The 26,327-nt window shown below is 53.3% G+C and overlaps 11 protein-coding genes across 11 annotated transcripts; 8 read left to right on the plus strand and 3 right to left on the minus strand.

Annotated features, from left to right (window-relative positions):
* Positions 1-154: 154 nt before the first annotated feature.
* On the plus strand, positions 155-2,079 carry BO72DRAFT_524647 (multicopper oxidase; the record flags this gene model as incomplete). The annotated part of the gene is made up of 3 exons (XM_040949892.1): positions 155-428; positions 483-960; positions 1,023-2,079. 3 exons carry the CDS (start codon positions 155-157, stop codon positions 2,077-2,079), a joined length of 1,809 nt encoding a protein of 602 aa, XP_040805193.1.
* Positions 2,080-2,619: 540 nt separating this feature from the next.
* BO72DRAFT_421545 (cytochrome P450) lies at positions 2,620-4,750 on the plus strand. Its single transcript, XM_040942767.1, has 9 exons — positions 2,620-2,924; positions 2,981-3,044; positions 3,097-3,358; positions 3,415-3,529; positions 3,579-3,670; positions 3,720-4,040; positions 4,109-4,219; positions 4,280-4,440; positions 4,496-4,750. The coding sequence occupies exons 1-9, from the start codon at positions 2,687-2,689 to the stop codon at positions 4,674-4,676; spliced, it is 1,545 nt and encodes a 514-aa protein (XP_040805194.1). The 5' UTR covers positions 2,620-2,686; the 3' UTR covers positions 4,677-4,750.
* A 318-nt stretch (positions 4,751-5,068) lies between these two features.
* Positions 5,069-6,905, plus strand: BO72DRAFT_369516 (cytochrome P450; the record flags this gene model as incomplete). The annotated part of the gene is made up of 4 exons (XM_040940920.1): positions 5,069-5,666; positions 5,721-5,839; positions 5,893-6,236; positions 6,317-6,905. 4 exons carry the CDS (start codon positions 5,069-5,071, stop codon positions 6,903-6,905), a joined length of 1,650 nt encoding a protein of 549 aa, XP_040805195.1.
* Positions 6,906-8,943: 2,038 nt separating this feature from the next.
* BO72DRAFT_518475 (uncharacterized protein) lies at positions 8,944-10,038 on the plus strand (the record flags this gene model as incomplete). Its single annotated transcript, XM_040949650.1, has 3 exons — positions 8,944-9,657; positions 9,710-9,837; positions 9,900-10,038. The coding sequence occupies 3 exons, from the start codon at positions 8,944-8,946 to the stop codon at positions 10,036-10,038; spliced, it is 981 nt and encodes a 326-aa protein (XP_040805196.1).
* A 370-nt stretch (positions 10,039-10,408) lies between these two features.
* BO72DRAFT_492608 (WD40 repeat domain-containing protein) lies at positions 10,409-14,267 on the plus strand (the record flags this gene model as incomplete). Its single annotated transcript, XM_040948304.1, has 5 exons — positions 10,409-11,953; positions 12,004-12,138; positions 12,223-12,631; positions 13,758-13,971; positions 14,081-14,267. 5 exons carry the CDS (start codon positions 10,409-10,411, stop codon positions 14,265-14,267), a joined length of 2,490 nt encoding a protein of 829 aa, XP_040805197.1.
* A 477-nt stretch (positions 14,268-14,744) lies between these two features.
* On the plus strand, positions 14,745-15,878 carry BO72DRAFT_444735 (uncharacterized protein). The gene has a single exon (XM_040943884.1). It carries the CDS (start codon positions 15,025-15,027, stop codon positions 15,691-15,693), a length of 669 nt encoding a protein of 222 aa, XP_040805198.1. The 5' UTR covers positions 14,745-15,024; the 3' UTR covers positions 15,694-15,878.
* A 325-nt stretch (positions 15,879-16,203) lies between these two features.
* Positions 16,204-18,342, minus strand: BO72DRAFT_483351 (fungal specific transcription factor domain-containing protein; the record flags this gene model as incomplete). Its single annotated transcript, XM_040947795.1, has 3 exons — positions 16,204-17,214; positions 17,614-18,122; positions 18,228-18,342. The coding sequence occupies 3 exons, from the start codon at positions 18,340-18,342 to the stop codon at positions 16,204-16,206; spliced, it is 1,635 nt and encodes a 544-aa protein (XP_040805199.1).
* Positions 18,343-19,343: 1,001 nt separating this feature from the next.
* BO72DRAFT_518486 (DUF4334 domain-containing protein) lies at positions 19,344-19,954 on the plus strand (the record flags this gene model as incomplete). Its single annotated transcript, XM_040949651.1, has 3 exons — positions 19,344-19,351; positions 19,446-19,719; positions 19,793-19,954. 3 exons carry the CDS (start codon positions 19,344-19,346, stop codon positions 19,952-19,954), a joined length of 444 nt encoding a protein of 147 aa, XP_040805200.1.
* Positions 19,955-20,445: 491 nt separating this feature from the next.
* Positions 20,446-21,824, minus strand: BO72DRAFT_524653 (NADH:flavin oxidoreductase/NADH oxidase; the record flags this gene model as incomplete). The annotated part of the gene is made up of 2 exons (XM_040949893.1): positions 21,600-21,824; positions 20,446-21,531 (listed from the first exon to the last, which is right to left on the minus strand). The coding sequence occupies exons 1-2, from the start codon at positions 21,771-21,773 to the stop codon at positions 20,446-20,448; spliced, it is 1,260 nt and encodes a 419-aa protein (XP_040805201.1). The 5' UTR covers positions 21,774-21,824.
* A 668-nt stretch (positions 21,825-22,492) lies between these two features.
* BO72DRAFT_518488 (SDR family oxidoreductase) lies at positions 22,493-23,813 on the plus strand (the record flags this gene model as incomplete). Its single annotated transcript, XM_040949652.1, has 2 exons — positions 22,493-22,534; positions 22,591-23,813. Exons 1-2 carry the CDS (start codon positions 22,504-22,506, stop codon positions 23,811-23,813), a joined length of 1,254 nt encoding a protein of 417 aa, XP_040805202.1. The 5' UTR covers positions 22,493-22,503.
* A 1,008-nt stretch (positions 23,814-24,821) lies between these two features.
* BO72DRAFT_465610 (ketopantoate reductase family protein) lies at positions 24,822-26,206 on the minus strand (the record flags this gene model as incomplete). Its single annotated transcript, XM_040946722.1, has 2 exons — positions 24,822-24,853; positions 25,126-26,206. The coding sequence occupies 2 exons, from the start codon at positions 26,204-26,206 to the stop codon at positions 24,822-24,824; spliced, it is 1,113 nt and encodes a 370-aa protein (XP_040805203.1).
* Positions 26,207-26,327: the final 121 nt, after the last annotated feature.

Consider the following 26,327-nt stretch of genomic DNA (forward strand, 5'->3'; position numbering starts at 1 on the left):
TGCTGCTCTGTACAGTCGATTGAAACTTCCCTCAGCATCATGCGTAAGGGTTGATCGTGCAATACTCATTTTTCAGCAGGTATAACTATAGCTATGGACAAAGCTGCTGGATTGTTCGCAGTGTAATTTACAAGTCATCGTATCCAATCGCGCCATGCCCTATCTTCCTCGGATCTGGCAGGCGCTGCTTGTCCTGTTACTTACTCGCATAGCATGTTGCTCCACGCCCGTGTCGGGTGTTTCCACAAAGACAGTCTTCTTCAACGTCTCGTTGACATGGGAGGAAAGGGAAGTCGCTGGTATCAGTCGCAAGCTCATCCTTACAAACGGTCAATTTCCGGCTCCGACATTGTCTCTCACACAGGGCGATGACGTTGAGTTTCTGGTGAACAATGATCTGCCATTCAATACGACGATACATTTTCATGGTACCGACATTCCCTGAATAATCTTTGGAGCTCTCATGCTAAAGGCAAGAATAGGCATCGAGCAACTGGGTACTCCATGGTCAGACGGCGTTCCGGGCCTCTCACAAACAACCATCAAACCCGGAAATCACTTCCTATACAAGTGGAAAGCCACGCAATATGGCAGCTACGTCTACCACGCTCATACCCGGGGCCAAGTGGAGGATGGCCTCTACGGGGCCATCTACATTGCGCCGGACGAGTCGGTCTCGAAACCGTTCCACATGATCACGACGGATCCAGTTGCTGTGCAACAAATAGTGGAAGCCGAGAAAGAGACGAAGCCACTCATCCTTTCGGATTGGCGCCGCCTGAGCTCGTCTGATATTTGGAAGACTGAAGTAGCCTCTGGAATAGAGGCCTTTTGCGCCAATGCGCTTCTGATCAATGGCAAGGGATCTGTCACTTGTCTTTCTGAAGAAACGATTCGCGAGAATATGACGCCTCAGCAGACGGGTGCGTTGGGGGGGACATACAAGTTCACTGACATGGGGTGAGTACGTCTCTCTCTCGGTGCTAACGGCATGAAACTGACTCCTATGACTTTGTGAATAGCTGCATGCCCCCGATAGACAACATCCTGGGTGCGTATCCATTCAACAAAACAGCTGTCCCGAGCGGCTTCAACCGCGGCTGCGTCCCCACGGAAGGAGAAACCGAAATTCTCGAAGTGGATGGCAGCAGATCCTACGCGAGCTATGATCTGATAAACGTGGCCGGTCTCACCAACGTCATGTTCAGTGCAGATGAGCATCCAGTCTGGGTCTACGCAGCCGACGGGCGATATATCGAGCCGCAGCTGGTTGACGCGATCACAATCCCCATCGGGGCACGCTATTCGGTCTTGATCGCGTTGGACAAACCGGCCAGGGACTATACCGTCCGCATTGTGAACAACGGTATCAACCAGATCATCAACGGGACAGCTTTGCTCCGATACAGAACCCCGTTACCAGAGAATCACACATCATACCAATCGCAGCCCGCCGTCGACCTCGCAGGCCGAAACCTTTCCATCTCCACGAGATACTTCGACGAGAACACCGTCACCCCGTACCCACCACAATACTTCTCTAAACAGGTCAGCGCGACCTACCATCTCAAAGTGGCGCATACCGACGCCGCCTACGGCTGGTACATGGGCAACGGCAGCTTCCTGCAGGCATACGAGAATTTCACGCCTCTGCTCCTCGACTCGGCTGCCCTCCCAGCGAACGCCACCATTTCCACGCAAAACGGCACCTGGGTCGACATCATCATCTCGGTGCTCAATATCGCCCAGCCCGCGCACCCCATTCACAAACACTCTAACAAGTTCTTCGTGATCGGCCAAGGTCTCGGGGCGTTCAACTACTCCTCCGTCGCCGAAGCCATGGAGCATATTCCACAGAACTTCAACCTCGACACCCCCCAGATCCGGGATACATTCGCGACGCCATCCTCGTCGCTGGGCGGGAGTTGGTTGGCTTTGCGATACCAAGTGGTCAATCCGGGAGCATGGCTGTTGCATTGCCATGCGCAGGAGCATCAGACTGGCGGGATGGCGTTGGCGATCTTGGATGGGATTGATGCTTGGCCGGTGGTACCGGCGGAATATAGGAATCAATACTGAGTATCTAGACAGGTTTCGCAATACATGAGCGCAGTGAGATACTCAGCTCCGTGGTTAAGCTTTCCTTCATACTATTCCAAGGCATATCAATACATCGTAGAGGAGATCGTGATCCGTGCGTTGTTCATTCTAATACAGCGGGCAGATCCATAGGTTTCCGCCAAGGAGGGCTAGCGAAGCTCAATGAAGTTGAACAGAGTGAAGCTACACTAAGCAAAGTAGACCTCAACAGGTGAATAAAATCGGCATATGCCGTCAAAGCTTGCGAGTAAAAGCCAGCACCAAGATATGCTGAAACCTGTAGCGATGGTGATACCATTGCCTACTCCTTGCCTATACTAGAACCACCAGCATACGGAATATCAGGACGCGAACACAAGGGACAGGTCCCAAGCATGTGATATCACCTCAACCCCAAGCAAGGACGCACTGCAGCTGGTATGCAGCCTGCCCCACTGCGCGATCACCCCAGTGGCCGTGATCTCCTTCAGTATACCCCCCCTGGGCCCCTCGTATGCTCAACCATCCCGCTCGTTGAAGGGCATACGCAACTTGATAGCATTTCCTATCCCGCGAGTATCACAGATTATCATCACCACCGCGAGATATGGACTGGATACAGTTCGAGAGAGGGCAGGCAACCCCCGGTGGTGTACTGAGATCTCTAATTTCGTTGATTCTCGTCTATGCATTCACGCTTGTCGTCAATCGACTGTTCTTCCATCCGCTTCGCAAAGTTCCAGGCCCCAGACTAGGTGCTCTGAGCAAGTGGTACGGCTTCTACCACAATGTCATCCGCGACGGCCAGTACAGTTTATCATTTGCATCACTGCACAAGAAATACAGTAGGTCGCCGACTGTTTCCACAATTCATGTGCCGCTAAGCTCAGTGTCACAACAGACTCCCCCGTCATCCGCATCGGCCCCAATGCCGTCCACGTCCAAGACCCAGCATTCTACCAGGAGTGAGCACCCAACGCAGCGAACAAGATGTTACGGGGACTAAAGCGTGGCCAGGATGTTCTCCATGACTACCAAATACTACAAAGAACCGGACTTCTACAAAGCCCTCGGCGCCGAAGGCGCCATGGCCTCAATCCTCGACCCGAAACAACACCGGATGTACCGAAACCATCTGCGTCCGCTCTTCGCCAGCCGCGCCGTGGACAGCGTGATCCCGCAGTTGAAGGTCGAGCTGGAGAAAGCGACGCGGATTCTCAAAATGCACCATGCAGAGGATCGGCCGTTGAATATCCAGTCGATGTATCGGGCCTTTACGGTACACCTCCGCGAGGATTGACCATCTAATGTGTTGGGGTGCTAACCATGGCACAGTCGGATATGGTCTGTGAGCTGCTCTTCGGCGAAACGCCCAACTTCATCGGCGACGGGGACGGATTCCATCCGTTCGTGGAGGCGCTGGACAAATTCACCGCTTTTTCGTGGCTCGGTAGGCGATACCTCTCTTAGAGGAAAACTATCACTGACCTGAATTGCAGTGGTATATTTCCCTTGGGTCAAAGCGATCCCATACGTCCTTCCCTTTGGCCTGGGCGACAAGCTTGCCCCGGAATTCAACGACTTCAAACGGGTACGCATCCTACCCCATCCCCATGCTCCCACATTTTAACCAGCCCCAGCAATGTAAAGTCTGGGAGGCCGAAGCCCAGGCCAAGCGCCAGGCGGGTCTACAATCCGAGCGCAAGAACCTATTCGACTACTACGCGGAGCTCCTGGCAGGTCCCGAGACCGCCGTCAGCGCCGTGGCCCAGCCAGCCGAGGACGCGTTCAATTTCCTGACGGCGGGAACGGAGTCGACGGCCTATACCCTGTCTTGCACGCTATTCCATATCCTCAATAACCCGGAGGTCTTCAAGACTCTGCGCAAGGAACTTCACGAGGCGGAGGAGTTCATACGATATGACTTCGATGCGAAACGTATTCAAGCGTTGCCGTACTTGGTATACCTCCTCAACTGCCGTATTTCGTGCTACTTTCGCTCCCCTCTCTAACGGAAAATTGCCGATAGGGAGCCATTATCAAAGAGACTATGCGAATTTCGACGGCGGTGCCGGGCAATCTGCCGCGGATGGTGCCGCCGGGGGGCGTTACTGTGGGCTCAGTCTTTTTGCCTGGAGGGGTGAGTATTAACCCTAAGACAGGACTCGAGTGTGGTACAGACAACTGACGGTAGGCGCAGACTGTCGTCTCCTCCAGCCACCTCTCCATCATCCACAATGAGACCATCTTCCCCTCGCCGCACAAATTCGTCCCGGAGCGCTGGCTCGGCGACAACGGCAAAGATCTCGAGAAATGGCATGTTGGGTTCAGCCGGGGTCCGCGGCGGTGCATTGCGGCCAGGTGAGGCCCACCTCCACCCTAACTCTTTCGGCACAGGTGACTGACCCTATCGCAGCCTTGCGTATCTCGAGCTATTTTGTGTGACCGCGTATGTGGTCTCGCGGTATGAGATGACCTTGTTCGAGACGAACGACAGCAGTATGCAGTGGGTGGACCGCATCAGTGCAAGGAATAAAGAGGATGTGCAGGTTAGGATTGTGGCCGATCGGTGGGCGACGTTCTGCAAGGAGGAATAGAGAAGGTTGTCAATTGGAAACATGAGGGGTGATCCTGTTTCGGTGCCTAAAAATGAGATTTGCATCTGTTGCTGTTTGTATCTACCGTGCTTGGTGCAGCGCATTGGAATTTTCCCTGCGTCGTGACGAGTCCTGTACCCTTTCTCATAGTCTGTGTCCATCCCTTGCGTTTGGGTACTGGCTAGATGTTGCGGTGTAAACAACGGAATGTCGATCTGCCGCCTGTCCCTTCGTCGTCCAGAAGGGGGTGAAACCCTGCCTCCAGCCGTATCTGCCCTGTCATCGAGACTAGCTATACAGGTATACAGTCCGCTTGGGCCAACTTGAACCTCCCAACGACTCCCATCCATGAAACCAAAGCCCCAAAGATGGACCAACTGGGCAATTTGCTTATGCTCCCCAGCGACGAGACTACCGCTCGACTACTGACAGCCTTCGCGGCGGGGATAGCAGCGCATGTCACCATCTTCCGCCTGGGCGAGTGGGACGTCGCCGCCGCCAAAATCCCCGCCAGCCTCTTCCTCGTCCAGTTCGGCCTATTTATCTACTACCTCTTCTTCGCCGGACCCCCAACGGCGCCCGGGACAGCTCTCTGGCTCGTGGGGCAAGTCACCGCTGCCCTGATCGCGGGAACCAGCACCAGCATCCTTGTCTACCGCGCCTTGTTCCACCGCCTGAATAGCTTCCCCGGCCCGTTCCCTGCCCGCCTGTCGATATGGTACGTGACGAGCCTCTACGCGCGCAACCCGGACGCCTTTAACACGATCCGCGGCCTGCACCAGCGGTACGGCGACTTTGTGCGCACCGGGCCGACCGAGCTCTCGGTGAACCACCCGGATGCGTTGCACGCGGTACACTCCGGGCGGAGCGAGTGCACGAAGGGCCCGTGGTATAGCATGCTGCATCCGTTCATCTCGCTGTTTGCCATCCGGGACAAGGCGGAGCATAGTCGACGACGCAAGCCGTGGGAGTTGGCGTTCCGGCCGAATGGTGTGTCTCCCCATAATTGCCGCGGGGTGTGATATGCTCTGCTAACGATGACAGCGGTCCTGGAGTATCTACCTGCGCTGGAGAAGGGAACGAACGAGCTGGTGCAGCAGGTCGAGAAGAACCAAGGCAAACCAATGGACATGACCTACTGGATCAATCTGTTCACCTTTGACGTATGGCTCCTCGTCCACAACATTGCCGGGATTTCCGCTAACTAATAGAGCAGTTGACCGGCCGCATCGCCTTCAGCCAAGAGTATGAGTGCGTGAAGTACAACAAAAAGCACCCGATCATGGAGATCAACGACTCATCGAACCTGGTGACCGGGGTCGTCAGCCAAGTCGTGTGGCTGATCTCGTTTATCAAGGCGACGCCGGGCCTGAACGCCAACATGAAAGCCTTGATCGGGTTCTCCGAGGAGCAAGTGCAGAACCGCCAGAAGATGCAGACGCACGGGCGACGCGACGTGTTTTCGTGGCTGTGGGAGGACTTCCAGGAACAGGGGATTGAGACGCCGCAGTCGCGGCTGGATTTGGTGGCTGATGCCTCGCTGGTGATTTTTGCCGGAAGGTTCGTCCCCCCGCCCCCCCCGAACAGCATGACCCCCTTCCCCATCATTATCACTAACTATGGCCCTGTAATATCCACAGTGGCACCGTCGCCGTAACGATCATCGGCTGCTTGTACTTCCTGACCACCTCCTCGCCCACCTACCTCCAGCAGATCCGCGAGGAACTCGCCGCCCTGCCAGAGCTCAACTCGCACACCCTGACCAAAGCGACCACCCTCAACGCCGTGATCAACGAGACCCTGCGCCTGCACTACCCGGCCCTCTCGGGCTTCCAGCGCCAGACCCCGCCGGAGGGGATCACCATCGGCGGCCGCTACATCCCCGGCCACACCAACATCAAGATCCCCTTCTACACGCTCTTCCGCGACGAGCGCAACTTCGCACACCCCGAGAAGTTCATCCCGGAGCGCTGGACCACCAAGAAGGAGCTGGTGCGCAACCCCGAGGCGTTCGCGCCGTTCCTGCTGGGTCCCTATAATTGTCTCGGCAAGAGTCTGGCGCTGATGCAGGTGCGACATGTCCTGGTGGAGTTGATCAGGCGGTATGAGATTGAGCTGGCGCCGGGGGCGGATCCGGACGCGTATTGGAGGGAGAGGACCGATGGGTTTGTTATGGGGTTGGCGCCGTTGCAGTTGGTTTTTAAGGAGAGGGAGGCGCCTGCTCTGTAGATCGAGTGGTGACTGAAGATATTGCCGTCCGTATTGTCGCGTATGGTGTGCAGGGTTGGATAAAATTGGAGATGTTTTGTATGGTCTTACAGTGCAGGTGGGATATTATGCTGCTTTGACCTTTACACTATTTTTGATGCCGATGAATCATACATTTTGATTGCTTACCATGCTCTCATGATGCTGTTGGACGGCGGTGTGATCACACCCTTTTCTGTTGGCACGAAATATCTGACCGTTTGAGTCGCTTTGGATTTTCTCTCCGGCGGACTTGCTGAACCTGAGCCACAGAAATAGGACAGATCCTGCGCACCCTGGTTAGGGTAGAGCGGATGAGGGGGAATCGGAGGTTGTGTAGAAGGGTATCGGAGAGAGGGAGGGCAGCAGCCTGTCTCTGCTGTTTTGCAGCATGAGCGTATGGATCAGTCGTCGTGTCCCATTCGTGTCTCGCGTCAACACTATTTGATTTACTTTCGAGTAATTACCCAGACCTCCCCTACCCCTTCCAGCGCAGGGCATTGGATTGGAGCAGTCTCGTGGGCTGTTCGCTATGAAAATTGCTGTTCTGCTTAACAGATCTACTGTTATACGGTTCTCGGTGCTTGGATCATATTATCGGCTATGTGATATGGCAGGGATTCGGCCTAGATATCATCACATATCGGAGACAAATGGAAACCGATTAGAGAGTATTTACATTGTAACAACCCTATTAGTCCTTCAAATCTTTGCGAATTATCGCGAACGAATACTATATAGCAGGGCGGAGGCACTAACCCTATGATAGCTCAGCGAGCCGGCTGCAACACTTACAAAGGCAGCTGTTGCCTCGCGAATTAGGCAAATTAGCACCAACACATTAAGGTAATACATTACAACCTTTAGCCCTACCAAAATGATTTTTCATCACACTATCTCACTCCTTGGCCTTTATATACTTTTACTGAAATATATCTCTCAAATATCACAGGGAACTTATAAAAAGACTTACTGAAAGATATCCCTGGCTGAAAAAGTATATCGAGCAGAAGCAGGGCTTTAGCATTGACCCTGTTTGACAAGGAAGCTTTTGATCTAACAAGTGCATCAAATCTTCATGACTGAGAAGAAGAAGCTTTGTTCAGGGTAAATAATGCTATCCTTTCGGTATAATAGACCATAGGCCTGTCTGTAAAAATATGTTGCCCTACAAGTTGCCGCACTTACCATAATCGTGAGCTTAAGCTAGTTGCATACCTTGCACACCAACCACATCCTCCTGTAGGCCATTCTATATACCCTGTAGTCCTTGCAATGATACATTGCATATGTTGAACAAGCCATAAAGTCTGGGACCTTTCTTATGGAACGAATAATCATTAGTCCACTAACACAGGGAAGGATCAGGTCAGGCCCTCGCAGAGTGAGCAGCTAACCCTGGTCTCAAGTCCAGCAGTTAGAATCCCTCGGCTAGAGGATACATCATATCAGCGCTTCATGGGGTACATCAATACTTCATTGGGCTCGCAGCTCGGCACGATGGGACGTGAGCAACGGCGGACTATTATGGGCAATTCAGATTTCTCCACCGTATGCACCACGAGTCACAATGACAAGAATTATTTTACGGCCCTGTCTCTCGGCCAATGATGGAGGAGATTTGCATGTGGATAAGCTACCCCGGCTCGCTAAATTGGGTATCAATTCTAGTCAGTGAAGGAAATGCTTTCGATGAAGCAGTGAATAAAAGCAAGATCTGGCTACTGAAAATTTAAGGTTGATTGCTGGAGAACATGTAACATCGACTCTATTCATCAGTGATTCACCTACAATCTCCATTATTGTAGGAGGAATCTTTGATCATATCAAACGGAACTTTCTTGACTTGAGCACCGCACAATTCCCCACTTGGTCTTGGTCACGGCGGCTAATGAGACAAACAAATGAAATGCCTTTACACACGTCAACTTGCATGGACCCATGCCATTTTTTAATCATCAAGTCATGCTGAGGCACCCCTCTCGAGTCTCACGAGTGCCATGCAAAATCTTTCAGCACAATGCCTAGACACAAGGTCCATCGCCCAGGGTGGCTGAAAGGGCTTTCCAAGAAAGAGAAACCCAGCGATAGCCACCAGACAGTCTCTGCCAGCAAGCCTAAACATCCCATACAAGTAGAGTCAGCCACTTCTTCACCGGCACCCGAATCGAGAGTCGAAGGAATCATCCGATCATCCGACGCAACAGATACTGACGCCCAGACGGAGGGCTCCCAAGATTCATTTCACACGCAGAGCCAGCAAGGTGAGCTCGAAAATGGGTTCGAAGATGAGCTCGGATATGAGCGCGATGTTACGCCTGAAAATGAAGCAAAACCCGGAGATGATCCCCAAGACAAGCCCGACGCTGCTGCGCAGTACAAATGGACGGCTCTTTGGAGCGCCGCGTACGAGAAGCTCGGTGACGAAGATCGCGACCTGCTCAAACGCTACGAAACCGAGATTCTGAAGCAGAGCGAAAAGAGTGGACAGAAGGGAACCACTGATGCGGATACTGGGCGACAGCAGCGGATGGAAGCGATCATCCGACAAGAGCTGGATAAGCTGGAGGCGAAGCAGCTTACGGTCGAGTTCAAGGATAAAACAGTCTACGTCAGGGATGGGATGCGTCGTGTGGTGCAGGGAATTCTGGCTTCGAAAGATTTAATCTCCGCGATCATTTCTACTGAGCCTCATGCATCGGTGGTGTGGGCAGGAGTTCTCTTGGTCTTGCCAGTCAGTGGAGCATCTCATGGCATCTGCGAGGGTACTAACTTCTGTGATTTAGCTGATGCTCAACCCCATCACGCAAGAAGACGATGCGACCGCTGGATTCGAGTTTATCTCAGCTCTCTTGGTCCGATATAGACCGATCCAGAGTCAGATTTGGAAAGGTTCAAATGATGTGCCTGCCAGGTATGTTTGCTGTCTCGGGGCTTTCCATACGGATATTTTCTAGACTAACACATCAGGGAAAGTGACAAGCACTGGTTGAAACGGCAGATTGTCTCGGTTTATGCCGAAGTGTTGAGATACCACGCCAGATTCTTGAAACAATATCACGAGTCGTCACGGATGGGCCGCTACTTGAGAGATGTCTTCGTCGCTGATAACTAGAAGGATATGATGAAAACATCAAATCGATGGATAAGATGGTCGACGACTACCTGAACGTACATTCCAACACTATTATAAGAACATTGGAGCACGACTTCGAACGAGTCCAAGCCACACTAGAGAGAGTGGAAAAGAAACTCGAGGTGAGAGTCTCGCGAGATGTGGTTTGTGTGTCGACAACTAACACTCCATCAAGAGACAGAAGAATTCTGGGTTACTCGAACGACTTCAGGTTCTTGGTACAGCACTTCACACCTCACGGCGACTGAAGGATACAGAATGTTTAAAAGACACACAGGCATCTATTCTTTCAGAAATCCAGTCGTGGCTTGATAAGCCTGATGGGCCCGTGATTTTCTGGCTTCATGGAATGGCGGGCACAGGAAAGTCAACCATTGCTCGAACGGTTGCATCGAGCTGTGACCGAAGGAAACGGCTAGTTGACCAAAGAGAGCTACCCAGCAGTATCTGTCTGGGGGCTACTTTCTTCTTTCATCGAACCAAGCAAGGGCGTAACTATGCCGACTGCTTCTTATCAACACTTGCTTGGCAGCTCGTACAGTCCTTACCGGACCTTGCCACGCTTGTGTGTGATGCCATCGAAGCGAACCCTAACATCGCTTCCGATCGGTTGGGAACCCAGTGGAATACGCTGATCCTGAGCCCGCTCAAGAAATTCGGAAAGAGAATCCTGCCAAATGTGACATTTCTCCTTGTCATCGATGCATTGGATGAGTGCCTGCCAGAGACACCAGACACCCCCGACAAACCGGGACAGGACATCGACAACACTGATATCCAGACCATTCTCGAGCTATTGAAACAAGTCCAAGAGTTGCAAGGCTCGCACGTGCAAGTCCGGATATTTCTCACCAGTCGTCCGACAGAGGAGATCAACTTTCGATTCGGTCAAATGTCACCGCATGACCACCAAGACGAGACACTGCTAAAGATCCCCATCCGAACCGCCGACGACTCGCGTGAAGACGATATCACTCTCTTCTTTGATCACAGGCTGAAAGGTATATACGACCAACGACGCCAACATTCTAAAACAAAGAAAATGAATTTCAAATGGGACGAGAGACGGTCAAGCAAAGAGACTATTCAGAAACTCGTCTTCCAATCAAATGGCCTGTTCATCTTCGCAGCCACGGCATGTCGATTAATTGCGCAACGGGGAACAGATCTGGGTGATCGGCTGGAAATCGTTCTTGGTGGTGGAGGCGATGAGATAGATCATAGATCTCCTCAGGGGACACTTGATGCATTTTATATCGACATCTTGAAAGTTGAAATCTGGAGAGATGCGACAAAGGCAGAACAACGAAAGAGAGCCTCTCAGTTTCAGCGGATTATCGGCACAATCATCATTCTGTCAGAATCTCTCAGTATCCAAGGTCTCGCCGGGCTCATATCATATCAGCCGGAAGAAATGGAATATGACATCCAACAGATGCTGCAGCGCATGCTGTCGGTTATGACCTGCTCCGACGATGATGGCTCAATTGAGCTGCTCCACCTTTCATTTCGAGCTTTTCTCGTGAGCAAGGAAAGAGCGAGAGATTTCTGGATTGATGAGAAGGAACTTCACAGAGAGGTTTTCGAGCGCTGCCTAGAGGTGATGTCCCAAACCCTGGAAAAGGACGTCTGCCGTCTTGGAAGGGTCAACACTCGTTTGGAAGACGTTGAACCCAGTCATATTAAGCAGTACCTTCCAAAGCATACCAAGTATGCTTGTTCATACTGGGCATACCATTTTCAGAATAGTAATGCTGTGCTCTCTGATGGTGGAAAGCTCCACGGCTTTTTTCGGAAGCATTTTACTCATTGGAATGAGGCAATGGCGGTTATGAAAAAGACATCTTCCGCTATCTTAGCTCCCAAGGGGCTTCTTACATACACAGCACTTCATGTAAGCGAAAAGGTTTTTAGTCTGTTGTCAAGATGCTGATTTGTATCAAGCCGAAGCAATGCTCCGAACTCAGCCTGTTTATCAACGATGCCTGGCGGCTTCTGGTCAATTCCAAATCAATTATCGGAGAAGCACCCTTGCAGCTCTACGCATCTTCTCTCCTCTTTGCCCCAAGAAGTAGCGTGGTACGCAGATACTTTGAGCATGAAATCCCCCATTGGATAGTTACACGTCCATTGACGTCGGAAAACTGGAGCCCCTTGCTACAGGTTCTCAAGCCAGGCAAAGAGAGAGCGGATGAAATTGATCCTCTCTTCTCCCTGGGCCAGATGCTTCTTGCCACCACGGCAAGCAGATGGGGAGGGGATGCCATCGAGCTATGGGATACGGAGACTTGGACACGTGTGCAGACATTCAGGCTCAATAAGCGGGATGTCTGGAGTATGGACTTTTCGCCAGATAGCAAATTATTTGCGTATTCGGGGGAATTTGAAGCTATCGAGGTGTGGCACTTGGAGGCAGGAACCCCAAGAAGTCTAGGCTTGTGGCAATCTGATTGTGAAGATGAGACTCAATATTACGGACATAGAGATGTGGAAGTGCGATTCTCACCGGACGGTAAAAAGCTCGTCGGTGTCTCTGCTGGAGGAAGGGCTCAGATCTGGGATCCACATACGGGTAAGAGGTTGCATACGATCACACATGCCTTGCGCGGAAGCATAGAGACGTTTGAATTCTCGCCGGATGGGACATTGCTTCTGTTGTGCCTGGGGCATTCTGGAACAGGCCTTCACCATGGACTCCAGCTCTGGAATGCAGTCGAATGGGTACACTTACATTCATTTCCAAAACCCGTCAGTCAATCTGCGTCATTCGATCTCGAAGGAAGAGTTAGGTTTGTAACACGGGATGGACTTGTAAAAATCTGGGATCCAGTGGCAGAGATTATGGAATCTGGCAGGAATATTGACCGCCCGAGAATTGCGTCGTTCTTGCCTTATGACGATTCCCTGCTTACATATTCAGAGCATGGCGAAATCCATGTTTGGGATTCACCAGGTACCGCTCCACGTGTAAGCCTAGATTTTGTCAATTTCGGTGACTCGGCCGCTCTTCGTGTCGCATGGTTTCCACCATCCTCCGGTTACGTGATTATCTTCACTGATGGGGGTTCTAGTTGCATATGCAATGCCAGGATAGGAAACTTGCTGGGTGAATATTTTGGGACAACTGCGGCGATTTTCACCAGATGGCACCCTGATTGCAGTCCCTGGTGGGACCAAATCATTCGAAATTTGGGACTTTCTTTCACGCATCTCATCGAAGCATGCGAGTGGCTTGGAGTATAACATTGCCGGGAGACATTTTATATCGCCCGATGGCAGTCTTGCCATTCATACAAAGAATAAAATGATGTGGGCTTCGCATATAAATGCAAACGGGATTGCTCACACCTTTTCGCTCCAGGGCGATTTTTACATCTGGAACAATGGTTTCTCAAGCGACGGGACGAGGTTTCTAACAATAACAAGATCTGGCTCAGTGAGTGTCTGGGATGTCAATTCATGGAGCTCGACAAACCTCCATACCTTGTCAGTGCCTGATGGCTATGAGATTCATTTGTGCTGGTCACAGCATTCGCTCGAAGCAGGCTTGGTGGCTGTTCCAATGAGGGGCGAGACCTGGAGCATTGGAATTTGGGATCTCTCGACTGGTCAGCTCTTACGGACTATTGATTGTGAAGGGAAATCATGGGACTTGGTCTTCTCCCCAGATGGAAAGCTGATAACTGCGAAACTGGAAGATGCCTTCGATAATCTCATTTGGAATGTCAACACAGGTAAGGCCGTCAAGAAGGTTGAGGGATACAAGACAGCGTTTTCTCCAACTGGTACAATGGTTGCCATCGTATCTGGGGAATCAATTCAGCTATGGTGCACCCATCTCTGGGAGAAGATGGGTGAGCGCAAGGGGAACGAGCTCGGATTGGTTGATGTGGACACGGATTTGGAGCTGTGGTTCTCCCGAGATGAACAATGGCTTTTTTTCAAACAGAGGACATATCAGAATTACTTCAATCCTTGACCCAAGCCAAGGGCCCTTGGGAAGAGAACTTACCTTTAGCAGGGCCCGGGACTCCATTGCAGAGGCGGGACAGGAGCTTATCATGATTCCTCGCTCTAACGTTCCCGACGATGTGTTTTTCCCTGATCCCTCGGTTGCTGGTTTTACTGTCACGCTGATTTACGATACTGGGCCGAATGCTACCATCAAATTCGACGATTCCAAGAATAGAACAATTAGGGATTCTTGAATGGTATAACCTGTGTCGAAGTTCTATAACAAGAGTTTGCCGCCAGCCTTTTGATTTGTCTATTTCTCCAGCCTTGACCTGTGATCACCCCCCTGAATAGCCAAAAGAGTGTTAAGACACTGATCTACTCGATTGTTTGCTCCAGTGGATCCTGATTCCTGTCAGAATACCCTACGAAGAAGGCATGAGGCAACAGTCACGTGGCAAGTAAGCGAGCTGGTCAGCAAGCGCGGTATAAGTTAGCACTGCTCGACAGAAAATTTATCGAATATGATGAATCCTGGTCGACACACAATAGATGCCACCAGTTCAGTTCCACTGGGTCCAACCGTTGTATTCATTACCTCAGTGGCTGTCTAAATCGTACTTGAATGAAGCTTATCAATAGTTTCATGATCACGTGACCAACGCTGTTCAGTCTACCGAGGTATAAGTACTCCAGTAACCCCCCCCGACTCCATCCCATGTTCCTGTCAGCCTCAGCCACTAATCTCGTGGCCTGGTTCTCAACATGAGCCCCTTCACCCTAGGTGCCAGAAACCTTCTCCCACGGCAACTGTATCGAACACCCTACGTCTCCAAAAACACCTTGTCAATAATTCTTCCATCCGTTTCTCCTCAGAATGGGCGCCGCCATTTACTTCACAGCACCACACCACAACTTCATCTGAAAAAGACAACTCTACAAATTCCCAACAGATTCCTGTCATCGTCACCTGCTAGAATCAGCCATCACGACTCAATACGTACTCCATGGATGCCTTTCAACTCCAACCCAGCCGATGTGATCGAGAAGCACATGCTCAAACGGGGCTGCAGGACCTGGGGCTTAGTCATCTACCGATGCACTTACAAGAGCGACGCCGATTGGGAGGAATTCATGTCTCGTCTTCTCTATCAAGTAAGGAGTCCACTTGAGGAGTATTACGATGGTCTGGATATCCTTGACTCCTTCAGACCGACCGTCATGGACGATCCGACGCGTTTTGACGGGGCAACTCCGGATGCGATACGGGAGCATTTCAATGAATGGGCGCCTGCGGCATGTGAATCCGAGCAAGGGATCTTGCCTACGGATGTCGGGCACAGGTGTATAGCACGGTACGGACTCTGCATCATGGTGGATGAGGAGGCCCTGCGCTCTGTTTTGGCCATACCTCGCGAGGATCTGGATGGCAGTAACAGGACCGGGTTTGTGATTCTCGTGCATCGCAGACACCTCGAGGCGCGGGCGAGCATAGATGAATCCGACGAGAAGATAGAGGATGACGACTGTGAGCCACTGTATGGCTGCACATGGGAGGATGTCGGCTGGATGAAGGTGTGCTATGACCAGGCTCAGCTCTATACCTGCGCGCACATGAACCAGAGCTATCAGTGGGAAATGGAGTATAGACGGCCTCCGGAAATTGGTCTTTACTGCTGACCTTCGCTTTCCCTCTGTCCTGAAGCTTCTTTCCGGGATAATGGGTGAATTCAGTCTACGTATGGCTATCAGAGGAACTAGCTAAGAACTACCGGGGTCGACGGTGAGCAGTGAGAGGCCTGAACGGCGAGGACCGCCAATAGTATCTAGAGTAAAAGGTTTGATATACAGAAAATCAAGGTCAGAACTCTGAATCGAGTTTCGAAAGGTTACTGCAACAAAGTTGCAGTAAAGGCCGGAGTGAGACTATCACAACTAAGCCCCTTGGCCTGCTCTGCAGTGAACAGTGCTTTTGTTTACACCCCTGGTACCCAGTATGGTGTTTTGAAAGCATCGGTCTATACAAAAGCGGCGAAAGCAGACATTAACACTGCGGGGCAGAATTGTGGCCAAGAAGGTCGGTTGGACTCGACCCGCTGATCATCAAACCACAACAAGACCGGCTTGACAACATCCGACGCCCTCGGATGATCCCTTACGATATAGCGGTGGAAGGACTGCTGGCAGTCGTCACAACAGACTCTCGGGCACGTTCTGCGTGTCGAACCCATTGGCGACCCAGTAAGACTGGTAGTTCGTGTTTTGGGGATTATAGTAAAGATCCATGTCGCCCCCGCTCGGGACAGGCACGTTGGGGTTGGTGAGGCTAGGGTTCGTGACGCCTAGATTCGCCGGGCTCGGGAGTCGGGCTGACCCCAGCGATACCGGCTCGGCAGATGGGTTGTCCACATCGCTAGTGCTAGCATTTTCCTCGTCAGCCTGGAGAAACTCGATGGAAAGAGAAAGAGAAAGAAGCCCCTCAGGGCTGAACACATACAGCAACCATAGAAAAGCGTCGAAAAGATCCAAGTCGGTGCCAAAGGAATCGCCCATGGAAATCAGTGCCTGCTTGGCCATCTTCATGATTTCGGTACTAATGACTTTGCCGGTCAGGGGCCCTACGTGCTGGATCTCATCCAGACACTGGATCCCGCGCTCCACCGTCGCTAACGTTGCCCGGGCGTCCTCCTGGCCGGTGCGCGGGTCCAGGACATCGTAGAGGAGTGTGATGCAGGCGGACGCGAGGAAGGTGGCCAACGTCCTGTCGGACTGGATATCCGGGGACCGGCGATAGTAAACATCGTGGGCGAGGTCGATCAGGCTGCGGGCGGCATTGATCGAGGCGGCGATTGACTCCCGGATCTTGACGGGCCCTGTGGCGTTGCTCTCGGCCTCAGCCGTCGAGGTGAAGAAGGTGGCATACATCAGGCTGGGCCGGTGCATGAGCATACACGTCAGGTAGTAGATCATTCCCAGGCTGATGCGCTGCACCTCCTGCCAGCTCTCTCCGATGTGCAGATCGTGGTCATAGAAATGGAGATATGACGGAAGCGACTGGGCAATCGACTTCAATCTCGCATCGCACTCCAACAGGAGCGTCTCGGATTTCGCCACGTCCGAGATCTCCCGCATACAGCTCGGCGAGTACGTGGCAATCGACATGTTGTCGGCCACCCAGCCCATCTTGGCCACGGCCCGGATCTAGGCGCACTTGACCGTGGGGCGCAGGTACTCGGGCTTGATGTTCTGTAGAAAGATATCCTCCGGACAGGCGGTGTCGACCTGATCTTCACACAGGCTGGACGGGCGGCCAATGAAGAGGGCCGAAATCTTCTCGTTGGCAAAAACGGTCCAATGGTCCAGAACGTGACTCGGAGCTGGTGCATGCTCAGATTAGGTCCATCCGTCACCTGCGATCGATTGATGCCCAGGGCCAGGACATTGCGAGTAGCGTATCCGAAATATAGATACGCCTCATTGGGCCTCATGATCTGAAGCGCATACATCGCCTGGAGACGCCCACAAATTAGCGTTGGATGGTGAATCCCGAGTGCCCAAGGGAAAGGGGAGAGAGAGCAATTGCAGTGTGGCGTCACCCACCTTCAGAAGCATGAAGTGAGTGCCTTTCAAACTCGGCTCTTGAAAGTACATGACAACATTGTTCACCTTGTGAGAAAAGTCCTCGGCCCATGGATCCGCCCAGTCGACGGTCTGTTTTCCGCTGTGGCTTGACACACGGGTGCCAATCGCGAGGACCATGTATAGCAAGTCCTTGTCTCTCAGGACCTTCCCTGGCTGAGGAGCGTCCCACAGCTTGTTCCAGGTGTCCATGATCTCCGAGTAGGCTATTAGGGGCATTTGAGGATGCATAATGCGGAGATAGGCTTCGAAAAACAACGTCCCCGTCTCTCGAGGGAAATAAGCATCAGTCTGCGACGAGGAGATGGCATATTCGTTGGTGGTTCCCCGCGAAAACACGAACCTCTCCAGGCCCCATTTCTTCAAGGCCTCGAGGACAGTCGAGCTCCGCCGGAGCGCTTCGCTCAGATAAAAGTCTCTCTTCACTCGCTCATAGATCCTTTGAATGAAGCAAAAGTGCGACGAAGGGCCTGTGAGTGATACGTGAATCATTCGAAGCACGTTGGGGGAGGGTTGCGGATGTCCCAAGACCACCATCTACGCCAGACCACACTGACCTACGCAGAGTCTCGTACCATAAAATTGAAATGATCCCGTGGCCTGGTTGGAGACCTCAATGCCGACGCGTAGCTCGGGAGTACAGCAAGTACTGTATGCCGCGAAGCCAACTGGAGACTGGAAAAAGTGCATATCCGAGGCTTACAATCACTAGCTTGGGCTTTTTTATTCAAGTTAGGGGATACAGTAAGTCAATTGACTACTCCGTAAACTGCGGTTGGATACTGGGCAGTCCTCAAAAACATTTCAAATCCTCGGCGTTTTTGATCCTGAAAATCCTGACTGTATACTCTTCTGACTGTATACTCTTACTTAGTACCCGGTGCCCACAGACATCGGTTTTCACCACTTCTCAGCTACCGAGTAGTTACGAAGAATAAGAAGAGCCAATAATAGGGGTTTCACAGCCAATCCCGTATCGGAATTACCCCACGGGCTTTTCCTATCTAGGACTGACTTTAATTCCGGGAATTGATCCACCACGTACTTCCTACCTTGCGCGAAGAGAGGCGGTGGAAGGATTTGGTGCTAGTTCCGATATTCACAGTGCATCCCTCTCTACGGAGCAGTATTATAGTAAAAGCCATGGGTAGTTGAAGTTGAATGTCAAACGGTTAATCAGGGCTTTTACATTACTGTTTGATTGCCCAATTGCCAGTAGAAAAATGCTTCTAGCAAAATCTTAGAGTTAATAAGTTGTAAGAAACCTGTTTCAAAGTGAATTCTTGCTGTTTTGATATCTTATCTAAGATAGCTTATGTATAAGTTTTTTACTGAAGCTTTCGCATTATTCTAAGTCTTGATATACTTTACAAGTTTCCAGTAAAAATTGTTTACAGAGTTTGGCTACTAGCTTCCATTCCTCGTAAGGCGCACCGTAGGGCGTGAACAGGCCGGGCTTTGCCAGGCATTTCCTAAAAGAGCTCCGTGTACATACAGGTCGTCATCGAAGCCCGAGTTTTATCATCATCAGCCTTTCCCAAAAGAAAATCCCCAAAGCTTTGAAATCACACTTGTCTTGGTATCCTGTAATTCACACAGGCGGTATATATAGTGCCCAAATCCTACACCCAGACGGCACCGTAACCCACTATCCATCAAGCAAGCCACAGTAACAAACACTCACCCACAGCATGTCCTCGTAAGAAACACCCCCTTCCTTTTGCCCCGCCACTGCGTCCATATACCCCCCGGAATCCAACACTGACACTGACACAATCACAATGCTTCCCCAGCGCGTCCGAAAGGTACCTCGCCCTCACGCGAACCAAGGGCAAAATCTCCCCGCAAACAGCCAGCGATCTTTTCGACCAATTCCCACCCATCAAACCCTCGCAACTCCTCGGCAGCTGGAGCGGAGAGTTTCTCAACACCGGCCACCCCACGGGGCCCAAGATGGAGGAGATCCAGTGGGTGGGCAAGGAGTTTTATTCGGTGGATGACGTCGACCCCGTGATTGTCTCCCGGGACGGCCAGCGAGCCAGCTGGGGGCAATGGGGGCGTGCGACTGTATGTTTCTGCTTCCCTTTAGATTTGTAGTAGATTGTCCCATGCTGATACTCGAGTCTTGATGCTTAAATAGTTGCGAGAGATGGTGTATCGCGGGATTCTGTCGACGGTGATGATCTACGACGACCGCCCTGTGTTTGATCACTTCCGGTACGTGGACGAGAATCTGGTGGCCGGGATTATGGAGGGGAAGGCGGTTGAGGGCGGGGATTTCCATTTCTATCTGCGGCGGTAGGATCGGGGTGTGTGTGTCTTTTGAAAATTGGATTAGAGAAGCAAACATGAGCTAGCTTGTCAGTTCCAGCGATAGGAGCCCTGATCAGTGGCATGCTGGAATCGGGAGAATGCAGCAGAGGAGTAAAGGTGCAGACACGTGGTGAGAAATCACAAACCAAGCCCTATCTCGGGTCTTGTCGCGGCATGACAATCAATCAAGATTTTTGGTGAGGGAAAACAAAAAGAAGAAGCAGAAGAAAAAGGAAAATAAGTTCGGAGAAATAAGGACAAAAGAGAAAAGAAAGGAGAAGGGAAACTGATTCGTTCAAGCCGAGTATATGACAAGGAATTGCGCCTGCAGGTCAAACCCCCGAGTGAAAGTTACAGACTACGTGCTCAATAGTCAGGATCAAACATGGATTCAAACCAAAATCACAACCTCTAGTCTATCACGGTCTTTAATACACACACTCCAAGCATTATGAACCCATGCACTACCTACATACAAGCTTAATCGAAAACGGACGCCTTCATCGAGTTAGGCTGGATGTACTCCGACGCATTGCGGAAACTGGTGAACCCCCAGCGGATCTGCGCGGCCATGGCGATCTCCACGTCCAAGTCCTTGGCAAAGTGCCACGCCAGCCCGGTGTCGCGCTGGAACGCTCGTCCGACCAGGATAACGTCCAAATTATCCTCGTTCAGGATCTTCTCGGCCAGAACCCCGTTGTTGATCATCCCGACCGCCGCGACGAGCAGCCGATCGCCAACCGCCTTCTTAACCGCCGCGGCGAAGGGGACCTGGAACCCGGGGCCCCCCTTGATCTTCTGGGCGCTCGAAATGCCCCCGCTGCTGATGTCGATCAAATCCACGGCGCCTTGCGCTGCCAGCGCCTCCGCGAAGCGGACGGTATCGTCCCCCTTCCACCCGGCCTCGCTCTCATCCCAATCGGTCGCCGACACCCGCAGGAAGACCGGGACATCGGCACCCACCGTCTCGCGCGTGAGCTGCGCGATCTCCAGCGGTAGACGGACGCGATTCTCCCAGCTGCCACCATAGCGATCGCTGCGCTGGTTCGAGGCGGGGCTGAGGAAGCTCGAGAGCAGGTAGCCGTGGGCGGCGTGGATCTCGATGAAGTCGGCGCCGGCGGCCAGGGCGCGCCGGGTGGCCGCCACCCAGGCCAGTTTGAGCTCCTCGATCTCGGCCAAAGTCATCGCCTGGGGCACGATCCCGTCAGCCGAGAAGGGAATCGCGCTGGGGGCCTTGACGTTGTCTGTCCAGCCGCCGACGGCGTTGGTGGCCACCCCGCCGCCCAGCCAGGGGGGCAGCGTGGAGGCCTTGCGGCCGGCGTGCGCCAGCTGGATGCCGATCTTCTGGCCCTGGCTGTGCGCGAACTCGATCACCTGCCGGATCGGCTCGATCTGCGAGTCCTTCCACAGGCCGACGCAGCCGGGCGTGATGCGGCCCTCCGGCACGACCCCCGTGGCCTCGATGATCATCATTCCCGGGCCGCGCTGCGCGATCCCTCCGTAGTGCGTCGTGTGCCACGGGGTCATGTGGCCGTCGTCGGCGCTGTATTGGCACATGGGTGCCAGCTGCGGGAGGCTTAGCTTGCTGTCCGCATGAGATGTTCAGAGATCTGCGACCGAGAAAAGATACTCACTCCTAGTCGGTTCTGGAAGGTTTGACCGCGGATGGTCAAGGGCTGAAAGAGTTTCGGGATGGGCTTCCCACTGCTTTGAGGGTTGCGCGCCGTGCCCGCGGGGGGAGTCTGCGCTGGCGTGTAGAAGGAGACGCCCGGGGCGGCCTGGACAGGAACATCGGGCCAGTTCGTCATTGTGTCGATGTTGTCGTTGATGTTGATGGTAGATTGCTTGTGATGGGTAATAGAATGCGAATCCAATGCGTCATCTGGCCGGGCTGTAGGATCCAACTTTTATAGTCCCCCCGGGAGGGCTATCGAGTAGTATAGCCATGCTCGAACGTTCGGCCCAGCATTGTCTTTCAAAATGATTTCTAAGCTGCGAGGCGTGGAAAATGATTTCCTGGGTCCACCCTATTTTCGGCGGCCTTAGTAATACTCACAGTTCAGGGGTTGCGCGGTTCTAAGGTGGGAAAGCTCTGATTCGGGGAAGAGGGTATGGGCATAGGGCGTGAAGGGCGCAGCAAACCCCGGGATCCACAAGTCCAGCACAGTAACTACTGTACATCATCAAGTGTTCTTGGCGCTGACATGAGCATGTTCCATGGCTTGGAGGTGCCTGTTGGCAATTGACTTTTCTCTGCTCCGAATGCCCTGAACCCATCAAGTGTCACTCTAATCCCGACGCATGTGGCGGATGGCATGGGCTAATTCCGCCAACGGTGATATCCCTCCCTGCGGGGAAGCCAACCCTGAACCTTGTGGGCGATGAGAGTCTTCCTACGTCATACTACCAGATCCTTCACAATTACTCGTATTTAGACCACTGGCAACCATAGTAGCACAAAAGGTCCTCTTGCAGTACAATTCATCACAACTAGCACCTGAAATCTTGCAGACTTAATCAAAATTCCCCCATGTAAAAATGCCCTCAGCAATCGTCACCGGAGCCACCGGTATGCACCCCGTGTCTCCGCCCGGCCACCTAACCCTAACTAACCATCAACCCCAGGAATCACCGGCAGCGCCATCGTGCACCACCTCTGCAAAGACGACCAATACGACAAGATCTACTCCCTCTCACGCAGCAACCCGGGGTATGCCAGCCCGAAGGTGCAGCACGCAACGCTGGACCTGCAGAGCTCGGCCGAGGATATGGCCAAGGACTTGCAGGGGGTGCGCGCCGACTACGTCTTCTTCTGCGCCTACCTGGCGCGCGACGACCCCACCGACCTCACGCGCATCAACGCGACCATGCTGCGCAATTTCCTCCGAGCGCTCGAGCTCACCGGCGCGATCAAGCACCTAAAGCGCTTCATCCTGACCTGCGGCTTCAAGCACTACGGCGTGCACCTGGGCCACTGTAAGCAGCCGCTGCAGGAGGATGACCCGTTGCTTGAGAGCAGCAGCGGCACTTCCTGGCCCCCGATCTTCTACTATGAACAGGAGCGCATCCTCACCGAGGCGGCCGCCCAGGGCGGCTGGGAGTGGGTGGTGACCCTCCCGGAGGACGTCCTAGGGTACGCGCGGGGCAACTTCATGAACGAGGCGACCGCGCTGGGGCTGTACTGCGCCGTCAGCAAGGTGCTCCCGGGCTCCCTGCTGCCCTATCCGGGCTGCCGGGCGAACTACTTCGCCTTCAACACCTGGACCTCGGCGAACCTGCACGCCAAATTCTGTCTCTGGGCGGCGACGGCCCCCGACGCGGGCAACAACATCTTCAACGTGATGAATGGCGACACCGAGAGCTTCCAGAACCTCTGGCCGCGGCTGGCCCGGCGGTTCGGCTGCACACTCCCCAACCCCATGTTTCCCGGCGGTGGCGGGCCCGATTCCGCGGGGTTCGGGGATTATGAGGCGACTACGGTGCGGATGGAGAATCTGCACCCGCTGACGGAGCATGAGCAGGCGATCGGGGTCCGGGCGGAGGGTCCGCCCACCTTGTTCCTGCAGGTCGATCCGGAGAAGTGGGCGCGACGGGAGGATGTCAATGCGGCGTGGGGTAGGCTGCGGGACACGTATGGCCTCGACCAGAAGGCGTGGGAGAAGGCGACCTGGGACTTTTTGACGTTCGTGCTGGGAAGGGATTGGAGTTGTGTGGGGACGATGAGCAAGGCGCGGAAGCTGGGGTGGACGGGCTATGCGGACACGTGGGAGGAACTGGAGGAGACGCTAGAGGTGCTGGAGAAGGAAGGCGTGCTGCCTCCGGTGGATAAGTTGAAGAAGGATTTCTAGGCACAGTCTAACACGGTCGGTTACAGTACGAATGAGTACATAATAGCTTTTCAAATTGGTTATATGATTCTTCAGGTTGTAGCAGGGCCCGCTACGCATCCTTGCCTGTCAATGCTTTTGCATTCTGATGTATCAAGAGAGACAACGCCGCGATGCTGGCCGACTGATGAAAGAGTGAGTCTTGTGGCACGGGTCTTCAAGCCTCACTGTATATACAGTGAAGCTTTAAGCCCCCTGATTCTGGGCGCGAAACCATCTTTGAGAAGGTGAACGCGCTGAGAATCCATGATTGTACTGTACTGTAGTGTACGTACGTCCCAATCCCGCCTCCTCGTGATGTCAGGTACGGTACAGTACAGTATTACACATGCTCTTCGTACATACTAGCACGACCGATGGGACAATGATCAAGCTAAGTAGCAAGTATTCGAGAACCTCTATTTTCTACCAAGCACGATGCAACATAGTTTTCGAGGTGTGAGAGTGTGATAAAGGATATATATGCCAGAAATAACATTCAGTAAATACGAGATCAGTTGGTCTTCTCAGCTGCTGCTACAGCCTTCAGCCCCGAATAAACGGCGCGTCTCCACAATCAGATCCTCGACTTGTAGGGGAGTATATGTAAATGACCATCGATGAATTCTATGATTCGGCTTAAGATGATGGTACGAGTTCCCCAGCAATCGCAGAGGCTTGCTAAGGAGTTGTCGATGGTAGGTGTGTCCGTGGCGGAGGCCAATGCGATGCGCGCCCTAGGGCGTGCCCCGCCGCGCCCTAATTGATCCTGCCGCGCCGTCAGAATTTTTCACCATTGAAGCGGAATCACAAGCAGGCCAACATAGCCTCATAGTTTGGACAGACTATCAATTCCTTGCATTGCGTGCTCGGTTCCTCTCTGATCGGAACAGTCTGCATGAAAGGACAGTAGCAACACACAGCAACCCTGTTCCCCAAACCCGACCTACACAGTCCACCTGAACCATCCACATCCCCACCCCTATCAAATTAAAAGACATACTTGTAGTATTGGCTACGTGCTGAAAGAAAAGAAGCAGATTATCTATACTAATGTCCCCAAACCTCATTCCCGGTCTAGGAAGAAGACTTCTCGGGGGAGAACCCCCGGACCCCCCTTTCTTTCAGCTCCCCAGCGACACACAATACTAAGTCCTAGAATACACACTTTCCGGGGGAGAACCCCCGGACCCCCCTTTTTTTCAGCTTCCTGGTGACACTCAACCATAGATCTTAGAGTGTAGGTTGCTGGGAAGCTGAAAGAAAGGGGGGTCCGGGGGTTCTCCCCCGGGACGCCCGCCTCCCCCCCTCTCCATAACAGCGCGCATCAGCCCCTCATTCACACCCACATCAACGCCCACCTCCCTCCCCCGCCGCACCCAATACCCATTAATAAACCTTACCTCCGTCTCGCGCCCGGCCCGCAAGTCCACCACCATCGAGCACGTCGTCTCCCGCGTGCGCTCCAGCACCGTGTTAACTGTGTCCTCCAGCCGGTCGAGCGCGAACCGCGCCGCCACGCCCTCGACACCGCGCAGCTCGGGGAGTCGCGGCACGATGGCGGAGACCTCAGCCAGCACGGCGCGGCGCAGGGCTGGCTGGGTGAAGAGGAATTTGTTCGGGGCGTTGTGCAGCGCGCAGACGGGGTTGCAGAAGGCGTTGACGGCGAGTTTTTCGAGTTGGAGTTGCAGGATTTCCGCGTAGGTGGTGTAGGTTCTTGCCGTGAGGAGGGGGGAGCGGGGTAGGGACTGGAGGAGGTAGTTTTCTTCGTTTTGAGGGTCTGTCGAGGGTTGGGTGGGCTGGGCGAGTTGGCGAGGCACTTTCCCCAGTGAGATGGCGGAGGCGCCGGTGTGCATGACTTCGAATGGAGCGTTCAATGTGACGCCGTGGGAGATTACGCCCACGATGTAGTTTGGTCGGGTGCCGGGGTCTGGGAACAGGTGCTCGTTCACCTCGTCGATCGTGCCGCAGCCGTTCTGGAGGAAGAGGATCGTCGAGGATGGGGTCAGACGCGGCTGCAGCGGGCGGAGGGCGGCGACGGTCTGTGTGGCTTTCACGGTCACGATCAGGTGGTCGATGGGGTTGGTTGCTGGTTCCTTCAAGGAGGGTGGCGGGTGCCAGGTGCGAGTGGTCTGGTTGTAGATCTCGAGGTCGTAGCCGCGGTGGTGGGTGGTCTGGCCGGTGACGGTGTGCAGGGTGGTTTGGCTGCTGTTGCGTAGGTATTCGTCGTATAAAGTCTCGCGGTGCAGGAGGAGGGTCACTGCTGGTGGCGTCGGGACAATCTCGTTCAGCCCGTGGGCTGTGAAGGTGCCGATGCTCCCGAGGCCGAGGACATGGACTCGTGGCTGTCGGGGTGGAAGGAGTTTCGAGGGCATGGTTGCGGAATGCGAGCAGCTCCGACTCATAGGTCTGCAGGTTGAAACCAGATGTCGAGGGAGTACTCGTAACATGATGTGCGTTGGCGTCGTCGACTGCACTGCGTTATCTATCGGAGAG

The sequence above is a fragment of the Aspergillus fijiensis genome, assembly GCF_003184825.1.
Source record: "Aspergillus fijiensis CBS 313.89 unplaced genomic scaffold BO72scaffold_6, whole genome shotgun sequence".
NCBI lineage: Eukaryota > Fungi > Ascomycota > Eurotiomycetes > Eurotiales > Aspergillaceae > Aspergillus > Aspergillus fijiensis.

Bases quoted from the DNA above. Each gene is read 5' to 3' on its own strand.
- BO72DRAFT_421545 (XM_040942767.1), top strand. From the start codon at position 2,687: ATGGACTGGATACAGTTCGAGAGAGGGCAGGCAACCCCCGGTGGTGTA. The intron at 3,359-3,414 runs GTACACCTCCGC...ACCATGGCACAG, and splicing joins CGATGTATCGGGCCTTTACG to TCGGATATGGTCTGTGAGCT. The intron at 4,220-4,279 runs GTGAGTATTAAC...CGGTAGGCGCAG, and splicing joins CAGTCTTTTTGCCTGGAGGG to ACTGTCGTCTCCTCCAGCCA.
- BO72DRAFT_444735 (XM_040943884.1), top strand. From the start codon at position 15,025: ATGCCTTTCAACTCCAACCCAGCCGATGTGATCGAGAAGCACATGCTC.